Source organism: Echiichthys vipera, assembly GCF_963691815.1.
Source record: "Echiichthys vipera genome assembly, chromosome: 6".
NCBI lineage: Eukaryota > Metazoa > Chordata > Actinopteri > Perciformes > Trachinidae > Echiichthys > Echiichthys vipera.
In genome coordinates this window covers 23,461,377-23,474,576 of record NC_139831.1, presented here as the reverse complement: position 1 = coordinate 23,474,576, position 13,200 = coordinate 23,461,377, and the positions used below count along the sequence as shown (strand labels likewise).

Here is a 13,200-nt window from a genome sequence, read left to right as displayed (position 1 = left end):
TTTGGAGTTCAGAAGGGATTTTGCTTACTTCTGTGGCTCTAAATGCCCTCAATCAGTTAGGCATGTATATCTGTAAAGAGGAAGAAAAGAAAATGCATAACCACTTCACAACACAATCTATGCTGACATCTTTGTGTATTTAACTGAATGTTAACAGAAGCACCCAAAACTGTGTCACAGGCTTATACCAAGAAATTCCTGTGTAAAATTTAGCTCAGGGCTCCAAAAAGGCTTCGGCTTGTCAAGCTAAGCCTTTGTAGGTTTTGGTCAGTGTAACAGAAGCTGGATCCTCAAATTATTTATGACTGAGCTCAATGAAACAAGTCATCAGGATCATGCTTAGGGAATACTGGTCTCTCTAAATGATCTCCTAGTTGTATCATGTGCTACAATATGTAGTTTCATTAAGATTGTTGAATATCAGAATGCCCAAGTCTGAAGATCTTCTTTACTAGACACAGCTGCAGTCTCTCCTAAATCATGGTTTCATAAATGCTTAAATGGGAGGTTGGAGTTACAGGTCATGTTTCTACTCTGAAACGATGCAACATGGGTTGGCATGAGAAGTAAACGGCTGCCTTAACTGCTTTGTTGTGAACCGTGTTTATTTTAGCTGACTATACTGCTAAGGTTGCCAGCCACTACTACAAACAAAAGCACCATTGTGGTATGCACCACCGGAGAGTATCAAGTCACCAACAGCCTGAAAGTGTTCCAATACGCAGACCCCAGACAGAAGAGAATTTGGGGTAAACGTGAGGTAAACTACAGCAGAAAATAAATAATGTTTCTATACCAAAAAGTTGTAATCACCCAAATAACAATGGAAAACCAATATGCATCTTGATTGTTGGGAGAAAGATCATGAATAGTCTGCTGCACTTCTGTCAAGTGTTAAAGGTGCTGTACTCTAAATACTTAAAAGGCACCTCCACACGGGTCTCACTGACCGTTCCCCCAACGAGTCAAATATCCACATTTCTTTGCTGTTGTATTAATGTTCTGAGGGGTAGGATCAGTTAGTGAGGATACATAACCTGATCTCAGCGCTGTCTCTTGTTGTCAGAACATTATAATTAAAAATACTACTATTCATCCCATATTAGGGTGGCAAATGATTATTTTCTTTGAGCGTGCGTGGGCGATGTGTGTAGACTGGTCTGCGTGTGCTACAGTTGTTTTCTGGCGATTTAATGATGAGTCAAAGTCTATGGCTAATAACGCACGGAGAAACTCCTTTCAGATTCAGGTTCCGGTCACTTTATCTTTACACACCCCTCAGCCTGTAAAGTGCATGATTATGACACCACGATATGAACTATCAACTTAAAGTATGAAACAACAGACGTTTTTCTATCGTCATGCAATACATAGTCATATCACATAAAGGAGGGAATAAACCAGAAAATGTTGAAGCTTGAATTATTATAAGACAGATGTAGATAATTTTGACTTCATTTTCTATCAAATATATCAAAGTAGCTCTACTTTTAATCACCATGACTAACAGTCCAAGTCTGAATGAACAATATGTTTGTTTAACAGGAAGAGAAACAACACACCTTACCATACCTTAGAATCTGTACAATCAAATAAAGCTTAGCAAACTGCTGTGCACATTGAACCTTGGCAAGAACTGCCCTGCTGCAGTACCTTCCCACACAATATAAAAATGCAGAAGAGCGATTGCTGGTTAAAGATGTAGCTAGGCTTTACATTTTTATGTGAAGTACAACTGAATCTGCGACAAACCATGACCTAACAAAATTTATGACAAAAATAAAACCATTAAAACAAGCAACAAGGCACTGAGCCAACTACTACAAACAAAAAAACTGCAGAAAAACAACAACATTTAAAAACAGGTCAACAACACTTACCTTTGACTAAACAACAGATCAACTGTAGAATGACTTAATGCTGCCACTCTTTTCCTCAGCTGTGTTTCCTGCTGTATCAGGTCAGATCATTAAGTTTTTGCAGCTTCATCCGGCTCATTTTACTCTCTCATAGACAATCCCATTACTGCTGTGCTTCCAAAGTGCTAAATCCAGGCAGGCAGTGGTGTGCAAGTAAGCTTCAGCCAGACGTCAACGGCCCTCGTGCCCCCACTACTCCCTCCTCGTGTTCAGAGTCAACCGTGCATCAGTAACATCACAGCCTGAATGAGCGTGCCCCCTATGCAGGCATCAGACTCTGTTTTTTCCCTCCCCTCCCTGAAGTTCTGTTGGTCCAGCAGGCCTACTGCAGCAGTGGATCAGCAATCTCTCCACCCAGCCGCTGTGTCAGACACCATTGGTGACTTGGCTGCAGTCTGCTCCCTAGTGCAGGCATGTCAAAGTCCAGCTAAGGACGGTGCTCAGTGTGGCGCTCCACTCCCAAGTTTAAAGAGCAAGCCAGTAAGAAAGCAACATGTTACCTTATCCATGCCGAGCCCAGTGATAGGGGAGTGGCCACTGCCTGCCAGGCGGAGTTGGCATTCACTGTTGCTTAGCAGCCAAAGTCCCTCTTTTATGAGGGAATGGATCAGGCTGCTTTTTAGAAAAGGATAAGTGAAAAGGGGAGCAGAATGACGAGAGGCCTGGCTGGGTTCCTAGGTGAACACTGCACTTTCACAGTTGCCAACCAGAATTTGCAGACGCTTACTTACTCCAAGAAGGCAAGACAACGTTGCTTCTATCTGAAACATTCACCAAAGTCCGCCACTGAAAATGTCACTGTCTGATGACACGCAGCCTCACGTTGTACACAAACAGCTTGACACATGATCCTAACACTACACCAGTGGTGTGACAGCAGAGTTTAAGACCCCTAAGACCTATGCTATTTCTGCTTAATCTATACAAGGCCCCTGACCCTGGGAACTACAGTCTAAACTTAACTAGAGACAAGATGCAAATCATGGTATAGAGTAGGCTTATAATCTCCTCAGAGTTTTGAGAATTAGTTGTGTGTCCTGTGAAATCTGTTATTGGCTAAGTGTAGTTATATAATCCAAGCATTTTGACTTCAACTTAGTCTTCAAGTACCGTTGTTAACAATACAGATGGGATGTCAATTTTTAGTAGTTTGGAAAAGAAGCAACTAGACTTTTCTGTCCAATATTCAGACCTCAAACATCAGTTATGTATGTTGCCACCTAAACAGTATAGACTCTGAAAAAGTGTATACAATACATACAAAACCAGGATGATTACTGGCTAAAATCCTTCTGCTACACGACACTCAAAGGAAACTACTGTGTGGTCAACTGGATCCCACATTTTGGGAATCCAGTCTGCCCGTCAAACAACAATAATATTTGGTTATTATGTTATTTTCTCAGATCATTACCAACATTGCTGTTTAATATGAGGCACCAATGAGTACCATTGTTTTTCCAAGAGAAATCCTATGCAAGTGACTGCTATCAACATGCATTGCACATTCTAAACAGAGTGAGATCAACAGAACAATGCTTCTCTATTTCTTAAGCCCCTCAGTCACTGTGCAAAAGGTCCAAATAGCCTTTCCTTGCCTTTGCATGGGTGACTGGACATATCAGTATCATACAGTGAGTAGTTATGAGTAGCAGGGACAGCCATCAAAAGCCCAGGCACAGAGCTGCACCACACAACAGCAGGGCAGCAGGTCAAGCTGGGGGATTCCAGCCAGCATACCACAGGGACAACACTGCCCTCTGTTAAGTACAGGGGAACAAAAGCCCGGTTAGAAGAATAGCATGGCATTGTCTTTCAACAGTCTGAATATTAGTCAGTCTGCTCCAGCGAGAAGAAATAGAAAAACTGTGGGCCTATGCCATCTCATCAGATCAGATGTGTCAGCAGCGGTGCACATTAGCCTGTTTAGCTCTTCATTTAGTTAGCCTAAAGATGCCTTCACTGGATACACATGGCATTTTCAGGGGTGGACAATGACAACAACAACAAATATTAGGTTAAACCTTTTGTTTAGATTTTTTTCTTGTCAAGAATGTACCTTCAAGCTTAACTTGAACTATTTTCTCAGATATTATCTGTCTATCTCTAGTAACACTGAGAACTGTTTTGTTTTGTTCTGTATAGAGCTGTTCTGTTTCACCTTACAATACTGTTGGGAAAATCCTTGGCAACACAGTTATGGCTAAGAAACTCACAACAGTTACCAAACTGTGAAAGAGACTGCAAGAAGAATGGACAAAGCTTACATCTTAACATTTAAAAAATAACAGCATTTCTAAATAAATCAATTATTCATCATTTGTTCTCCAATTGTGTGTATGTGTGTGTGTGTTTTAACACAACTTTGGTACATTTTGTGATGAAAACAACCGTGCACCTGACAGATTATCCCTGTGTTAACCCTCCTCCAGCCAGTTAGGTCTATAATTAGACCTGAAGTAAACAAACAGCAAGGGAATGCTTTTTTTTCTCAAAGTCAATAAGTGGTTTAAAATACATGGTTTAGACTTACTTGAAAATACTGGGGCAATGAATTTCTACGGTCAAAATAAAAAAAATGAAGCACAGCAAACAGCGGTTGACAAAAAACTACAAACCGCTCGGTAGCTAGCTCTCGAGCAAACACGACCCCGGGGCAGCTTGGCGCTACTGCTAATTTATGTTGAAAGTTGAGCTTTTGGGTAACTTAAATAACTAAAGCAGGTAGGTTAAGAAATGTGGGAGAAACATATAAACTGTCTTACAACTTGCCAAAGGGTTTAGACGGACTACAGTCACCCTGTACATGATGAAAACACCGCACGGGACTGATAACGTTACCTGTCACGGGAGCGAGCAGCAGCGACGGGAGCGCGCAACTACCAAGGTCCTAATGAAGAATGATTTCCACCTGGTTGTTTTTCCTGTTTCTTTTTCAGAGCCTTCTGAACAAACACATGTCACACTGCTATTCAACACTACAGGCCGGTCGAGTTCAGCTCATAGTGTCCCACAAAAGTGAACAAGTGCTGTTTGCGTGAACTTTGACACCGTGACAAATTGGCATCCCCTTAAAACTAACAGTCAGTTGTGATCGACTGATAAGGAAATAATTGTTAGTTCAGCTCTTGTCAATGTAATCAGGTCAGACTTTAACATTGAAAGACACACATCAAAACATATCTGGTTTCCCATCTGAAGACAACCGCTTTATACCATCTGATTTTATTATTTCAAATCTGGATGTACAATAATTCAATAATTGTAAACCATATGATGCCAGGAAGCAAATATATGTACAGTGTAAAAAGTGCATTGTGTTAACAGAATGAACATATGGGCACACTTAACTAGCGGACGTTAAAGGTGAGAGGAAACCTGTTATCAAGGTGGGAAAGAGATAAGGATTTTCTAAAACACAATCTGGCTTTGATTTAACAGAATCATTACCTCTTTAGAGTCAATAATACCAATTAAATGTACAATATTTATTGGTATGATCATATCTGGTATTATACAACATATACTGTATTTTAAAATAGTCTGTGCTTGGCAATGAAACATTAAAGAAATCAGAAAATGTGTTTTTCTGCGCAAAAAGGAAGCATTCATGAGACACCACCAACATGGTTCATTAAACACTTGCCATTTATATCACAGAAGACCAGACACTGTATTGTGGGATTCCTTCTTGTGGCTCTGCAACATGCTACCTATACGTGCAGGTCCCATATGTCTCCGTTGACATCAAAGGAAAAGCAGGACAATAAAGCAAGTGTTGCTATCTTTGTGGTTCATTCCTGTATCAATCTGACTGGATTAAATACATAGATAAGACAGTATCACAAACTGATACATCAGGCCACTAAGTGTATGAGACAAGATGGATGTACCAGACTAGCATAAGACAAGTTCCACATCAGTTGTAGGCCACAAGGCTGCTGTCCATTTTAGTGGGTATGAGGTGGGACTCCCTGTCCAGAAGGCAAGTCACTGTGTACACTATCAAAGAGGGGGCGAGAAAAGAGTCAGGGAGCAGGAGGAGGAGCAGCATGTGTCTTCTGGGTATGTTGAAGCTAGAGGAGTAGAGGAAGGAAAGTTGTGTTTCCTTTTGTGTCCACTGGCAGGCAGCGTTAAACAGGCGCTTCTCCTCCCTATTCTTTTTTTCCCTTCTCCATCTCTTTTCTCCCCTCTCTCCTCTCATTTGACACAAGTGGGCCAGCTGAGGCCTCCACAGGCAGCAGAAACGATAATGTAAAGGACCACCTGAAAGGAGGACAGAGTCAAAGTTAAACTCCTGCACCACTGTTTGATCACTTAGTGAGCCACACAGCAAACACACAGGAGAAATCCATGCAGCCAATGTCAAACAATGCTAAAGAGCCTTCTGAGGAAAGATACATTCTACAATGTGTTTTTTTTTAAGATTATTTTTGGGCAGATTTCAAGCCTTTTATCAGATAGGACAGACAGTAAATGGGGTGAGAGAGAGAGGGGGAGACGTGCAGCAAAGGGCCGCAGGTTGGAGTCGAACCTGCGGCCGCTGCCTCGAGGACCTTCAGCCTCTTTACATGGGGCGACTTAACTACTACTACTACTTAACTCCTCTAACCACTCAGCCACAGGCCGCCCCGCTACAATGTGTTTTCATATGACATAAATCACAGAATGACAGCTGATTTAGTAGCAAAGTAATCTGGGTTATTTATCATGTAAATAGAACAATAAATCAGCTTAAAGGGGACATAGCTTCGTTTTCAGGTTCATACTCGTATATTGGGTTTCTACTAGAACATGTTGACATACTGTAATGTTCAAAAAGACTATTTTTCTTATAGTTTCTTTCTGAATACACCTGTATTCACCCTCGCCCTGAAACGTTATTTTAGCGTCCGCCTCTTTAAGACCCCCCCCCCCCTTCCTGAAGAAGGCCCTGTCTTCTCTGATTGGTCAGCGTTACAAAATCTTCCCTTTCTGTGCTTTTGGCATCTCTGCACCGTCATTACAGCCGGAGAATGACTGTAATGACACTGTAGCAGCACTTTCTACCTAAATATAGTGTGGTTGTGACATCACAACTGTACAGGAGTCATGACGGCTCGTTTAAAGACACAGTTTCTGAATACAGACTGTGTGAATTTCTCTGTGGATTGAGCATTTTGATACTTTCACAGTATTTATATAGCACCTTGATCTGCCTTCTAATCAAAAGAGACATGGAAATATCACTTTTTACAATATAGGACCTTTAATATTCTAATAGTATATACTCACCAGGCACACCAGCACAATGACAATAGTCAGCTTGAGGTTCTTCATACACATGGCCCGTGCCAGGTTACGACTTGTGGTCTTAAATGTGACCGACTGAATGGAGTATGGAGAGACAGCATTATCAGTAACGATATTTGTGTTTAAGTAGCTTGCTAGTTTCCTGTCAAAAGTTAAATATGTATACTGCCAATTATCATGTACCAGAAAACAAGTAGAATGAAAAGGGAAAACCATTGGTCTTTAAACTCACTGAATCAACCAGATTTTCTGTCTTGTCAATGAGCAGCTCCAGCTTTTCTCCTCTCTGAGCTACCAAGTCTGTGAAAAGACACAAAGACACCCAAAGTTTGGAGATACAAAAGGTCCAGTGTAATGATATTCCTATTAAATGAAATGTGAAATCTGACTGACATTTGAGACAAGGATCCTCTAGTTTTCATCAGATAATGAAGCATTAGAATATTACATAACTTTTTGGCCAGAACATTTGCTTTTGGGCATGATGGCCAATGTGCTTCATTGGCACAGCATAATAAGGAGGTCCCTCATGCAACCATAGCACACTGTAAGTGCAGTAGTATCGTAGGATTCTTCTGATTCAACTGAATGGGTGTTACCTTTTAGCCCCATATCAAGATACAGTGGGGTAATGGCAACCTGAGAAGATAATGAAGTTACACCCCAGACTCTGAGGGAACACTCACACTGTCCATCCGTACCGTGCCCAAGCATGTTCCATGGCTAAAGTCTAGTTCGTTTGACCAGTGGCGCGGTACGGTTGCACTCACACTGGTCACTGCCCGTTTGGGAGAGGTGGGCTTTTGTAAAGCACGTTTGCACATGTACGAGCACGCGCACATGTACGAGCATGAGGCCCACGCCGGTTCTGACGTCATTTTATGTGCGCCTGTTCAGACGTTGCTGCCTTGCAACGTCGACTAAGCGGGTCGTGCCGCATCACAATGAGTCCACAAAAACCACAAAGCCAAAAACGTTAACCATGTTTTCTGCCCTGCTTTCCATTATGTGGCCGCGAACATTTGTAAACAAAGCGACGCATCGTGATGACGTCAATCAATGCGTGTGACGTGTTATGACGAGATGACGTAGTGGCAGGCAAGAAGCATTCGCGCCGAGGCCCAGGTAGTGTGAGTACAAACGGGCCTGGCCCGCGGGGGGAGAGGGAGGGGGGGACAAGTACACTAAAGCACTGGGCACAGTACGGATGGACAGTGAGAGTGCGCCCTGAGAGTCATATTTAACACCTTTAAGCATAACTGCACAATGAAGCTCACCTATGTTTCGGACCATGATGCCCTTCAGGTCATCCACTTGCATCTGAGTCTCAGTAACACGATCTGATCCTCGTGGGTCGGAGTGGTGTTTCTACAAAAAGAGAGGTAAGGTATATAAGGAAATAAAAAGGAGATCTTAGCAGTCACAGTACAAAGCAGTCACAGGGGGTTCACAAGAGAATGTTGCTCAGTGCGCTCAGGCTCTTGTCATACTCACCATCTGAGCTGCCAGTGTTGAAGAGAACTCACTGTTCATGGCGTAAGGCAGGGCTGTTTGTGCTCTCGACCCGTACGTTGTCTGGAAGCGCTTCTTGACTTCACTGAGGAAGCTGAACGCACGTGACCTCTCAAAGTCCTTTTGTAAAAAAAGAAAATGATAAGAGTTATTATTTTAAATGAAAATTGCCTTCATATATTGTTACCCTAACATAGTTTGAAGATGCATTTGGTAGCAATAATCTTATTTCTTTTGCTCAAAGTGGCTCGGCTGCTCAACTTTACCTCTGAACGTTTCTTTATGTTCCACTATTCACATAAAGTGCATCTCAAGGAGCCTTAAATATCTATTACTCAGCTTTCCGCTCTAAATACACAGATTTCTGAGTCAGTTATATACTTACATCATCAGTGATACCCAGGTATATGATTCTGTCATGGCAGATGTAATGAAAGAGATAGCTGAAAAAAAAGACAACATTTGTCAACATTACAGATATGCAGTTGAAAGTACACCGTTTAATACAGTAGACTACAATTTTATTGTTTCAGTACACAATAAAATGTATCAATAATCACTTATACTGCACTGAAACTTCTATTATTTTGATATTCTTGGTTTTACTTTATTTATCCATTTTAAATATTTAATTTGCTTGTATTTAATTTTGTAATTAACTTATCTGAATCTAATTGTATATCTAAATGTAATTTGATGTGTTTCTTTCAAATGCTTTTAATGTTTTATGTAAAGCATTTTGAATTACCTTGTTGTTGAACGGTGCTATACAAATAAACTTGGTTTGCCTTACATGCACTGTAAAATGTCCAAGTAAACATTAACTACAGATACAAAGTTGTAAACGGTCTGTAACTCAAAATGACCCTGGTATTTTCCTCTCACCTATTTTCTGTTCAGATTTTGGAGTGAGATCACATTGCGTTGGGCCATTTTAGCATGTGATACCGATTTATTGTTTCAGGTTATGGTTTCCTGCAGTGCACCCTCTGTCACGTGTGCTAATATAACACAGGCCACACCGGATCAGAGCATAAAAATCATGACACCATTAATACTGTCAGAAACCCCATGTTGAGGTAGCGTGTTTACATACACTGTATTAATCGGATTAGAATATGGATGTCGGAGGAGTTCATCATATCAACTATTGGCGACAATAAGTTGCAATATCTGTGACAAAGTGGGTCATATTTCTGTACTCACCACTTTTCCTTTGTATGTATTGATCTGCCCTCATTCATTTTCCACATTGCTCCAGTTCTTTTCATATTGCATTCATTTAAGTTTGCTATCGTTTTACCATTGCTTTGTGAAACATGTCAACTCTCACGATCCCGGATTTCTTTGTGTTCAAACTGTTACCATTATTACATCAAGTCGTGGTTTAATTTAAAGCAACCACACAACCAACGTTTACTTTCAATTAACTGTATTAAGTTGCAGGTTTGAATAGTAAAGTGTTTGTTTCATTTACATTCACCATTCCTTTGTCCCTTTTTCTGGTCCTCCATGCAGGAGTGTTTGGGGAGGAACCGTCGGTCTTTATGGTGTTGATGGACAAATCCAGTTGAGGGGGTTTATTTTGTTGTAGAGAATTTAATGTTGGTTTGATTTTTTTGAGGGGTAACTAGGGGGAGTTACTGACCTGTTGTGTTGAGGAGCAATTAGAGAGTCCAGCTTTGTTAAGATTATTTAAATGATTGGTGTTCCCACCTCTGGGATAGTGGGGCAATCCAGGGCAAATTGAGAGCCCTATAAAGGGCAGGGACATTTTGCTGCTCAGGGCCAAGAGAAAATGTTGTGAAGACGAGAAGCAGTGCTGTTTGTTTTTTATTTGTATTTCTTTCGAATCATTTAGACGTGTATGTGGTTACATCGCTGTAAATAAACATGGCAGACAGTGGGCACTAAGAAGCCAGCCTTTCTATCATTGACTCTTCGGCTACGCTACATCACAATATCCAAGTGGATGTTAAAGTTTTGATTTGCAAGTAAATTTGTTGGCGTACATGGCTGATCGTCACTTACAATACTACATGGCCGAAACGAATGTGACATATTTTTGTAGAGGACAGTGGGACAATCTGACCACACTGCATCTGACTGGTATTTTATAAAGAATCATGTCTAAACACATAGCCAATTTCTTGCCATATCCTGTTGACAACAAGTGAGTGTGAACCATACAGTCTATGGTGCATACTAGTCACAGTTGACAAAAAAGCATCGTTGACAACCAAAGTTTACACTTACCTGAAGAAACCACTGGGAATGAATGGTCTGCCTACACCACTTATTCATCAGCATTTCATACAGAACTCTAGGGTTTGCCATTGTTTTACCCATAGTGCACATTGCATTACTTCTCTGCTCACACAATGGTAGAAAGACATGCAGACCCATGTAGCTACAGAGTACTGTGTAAGCGTGAGTCGCTCCTACCTGCCGTGGCTGTAGGTCAGTTTGTTGTTCTCTGATGGGATTTTGGCTAAAATCTGTTCAGTCACTTCCAGGAAGTTCCCACCACACCACGCGTGCTTTGCCAGGATGGTGGTTCCACGAGCCACCACAGCAAACAGGATTGCCATGGCAACAGCTGGGGATTCGGCAGCACGGGCTGGGGAAAGAGGAGATGGATGGTTCCGGTGATGGTTTCAGAGGTGTGTTACAGTAAATACAAACACAAGGGAAGGGGAGCTGTGTGTGTGAATATGCGTAACTAGACGCCACTGAGCTAACTATGGTATTACTGATCCAATTGTCACGAGGAATGAAAACGAAAGCCAGAATAACGGTGGAAAACAACGGGCTAACAGTGTTGTTGACCGATGTACATGACGGCGTTCGTTTACCGTAAAAACGTCCCCAGGTATCGTTTTTTAGCTGCGGAGCTGAGGCAGTAAACGGTGATATTTAAGAATGGATAACATACCTCGATGTGTCAGCGCTGTTCAGAGTAGCTGATTTAGCAAAACTCCCAACATCTAAAGGGAATTCACCTGCTAGCAAGCTAGCTAATCCCTTTCGAGTGACTTCTGCTTTGCCCAGATCTGCAGCCCGGAGCACGAATGCTGGGTAATGTAGTTCTTACCACATCCTTTAGCCTGGGTGCAAAGTTGCATTGTTTCGTTTTAGAACTACAATTATTAACTTCCTCGTCATGCAGCGTTATCGTCACGTGTTTCATAACTACGTCGCGTTATGGCGATAGTTTGGATTTTACAGGTTCGTATTTGGGCCCTTCGCAATGTCTTACAGGAAACGTATCGCTTCTGCGAGTTTTTTTTATATATTTATTTATTTTATTGACAAGATTCAATATAAAAATTACTATTCTTACATCTTTCAGAGTTATACACAATGCTATTACCATACAGTAATAATACATGTATTTCTAAACGTAGAAATAATATGAACACACATTAAAATGTACAAAGACAGTAAAACATAAGAAGGAAAAACGTTTGGGGTCTGCTAAACTAACGGAACTGCAAGTGTTCTCTGCATATTAGTAAAAAGGGTGGATTTTTAAAAAGCCAATACATTTGATCACCTTTTACATTAAATGAACAGGTCCACGATAAGCAGCGTGACATCAAAGCCAGCAAAGACAAAAACAACAACACAATGAAGACAACTATGGAAGCAAAGTAGCTACAAAACTACACAGGTGTTCAGTCAGGTGAGGTTTTTTGTAGTTTAGGTCAGCTTTTTTCTTTTCAGCCACTGAGACTAGGCTATTTATTTTTAGCCGAGCAAATTTTCCAACTTGTGGACCAATCAGACTTTCTTTCAGATAATTTTCTCAAGGTGTGCGCACACATATCCATCTGACCATCTTCGTTCGTTCTTTGTTTTTTGAAGGAAAAGCATAACACCATTTTGATTAATGAACTACATAAATATTAAATTTATTGATTCAGTTAGTCGAGTCATCAGATAAACCTTCACTGTCTTTTGTTTTATGTAGCTTGTCTTCAACTGATCAGAATCAGAATCAAAATGATTTTCATTGCAAACTCGAGCTATAGCACAACATATTTGTCAACAACATTATTTTACAGACAACATATATAAACCTCAGCTAATGTGTTTTAAAGACCTTTTCAAAGTTGTAAACATAAACATTCTAAATGTGTCCCAGTTTATTTCCTGTTGAAGTAAATGTGAATGACATCAGCTGACAGGAAGTTAACAAGGACCGAGGCTGTTGCCTAGCAATGGAATTCCATTAAAAAGGTCTATACATCCAAATGTGTGAATTAGTGCTATAATCACACACGGCCTGCGTCTGTTACATATTATGAAGGAGGACTAAACAAGACTTAAGCCTCAATAAATAAATAGGATAATAAATGCATTAAAAAATCCTGAAATAATGAATAAATACATAAATGCATGAATAAATGTATAAATAAAATAATACATAAATGAATGAATAAAAACAAGTGCATGAATAAACCTATACATTCAA

General features: G+C 40.7%; 1 protein-coding gene across 1 annotated transcript; it reads right to left on the bottom strand.

The window, feature by feature from the left end:
- Positions 1–5,164: 5,164 nt before the first annotated feature.
- Positions 5,165–11,776, bottom strand: sybl1 (synaptobrevin-like 1). Its single transcript, XM_083915121.1, has 8 exons — positions 11,659–11,776; positions 11,169–11,343; positions 9,109–9,166; positions 8,706–8,843; positions 8,489–8,579; positions 7,444–7,511; positions 7,194–7,286; positions 5,165–6,185 (listed from the first exon to the last, which is right to left on the bottom strand). Exons 2-8 carry the CDS (start codon positions 11,312–11,314, stop codon positions 6,120–6,122), a joined length of 660 nt encoding a protein of 219 aa, XP_083771247.1. The 5' UTR covers positions 11,315–11,343; positions 11,659–11,776; the 3' UTR covers positions 5,165–6,119.
- Positions 11,777–13,200: the final 1,424 nt, after the last annotated feature.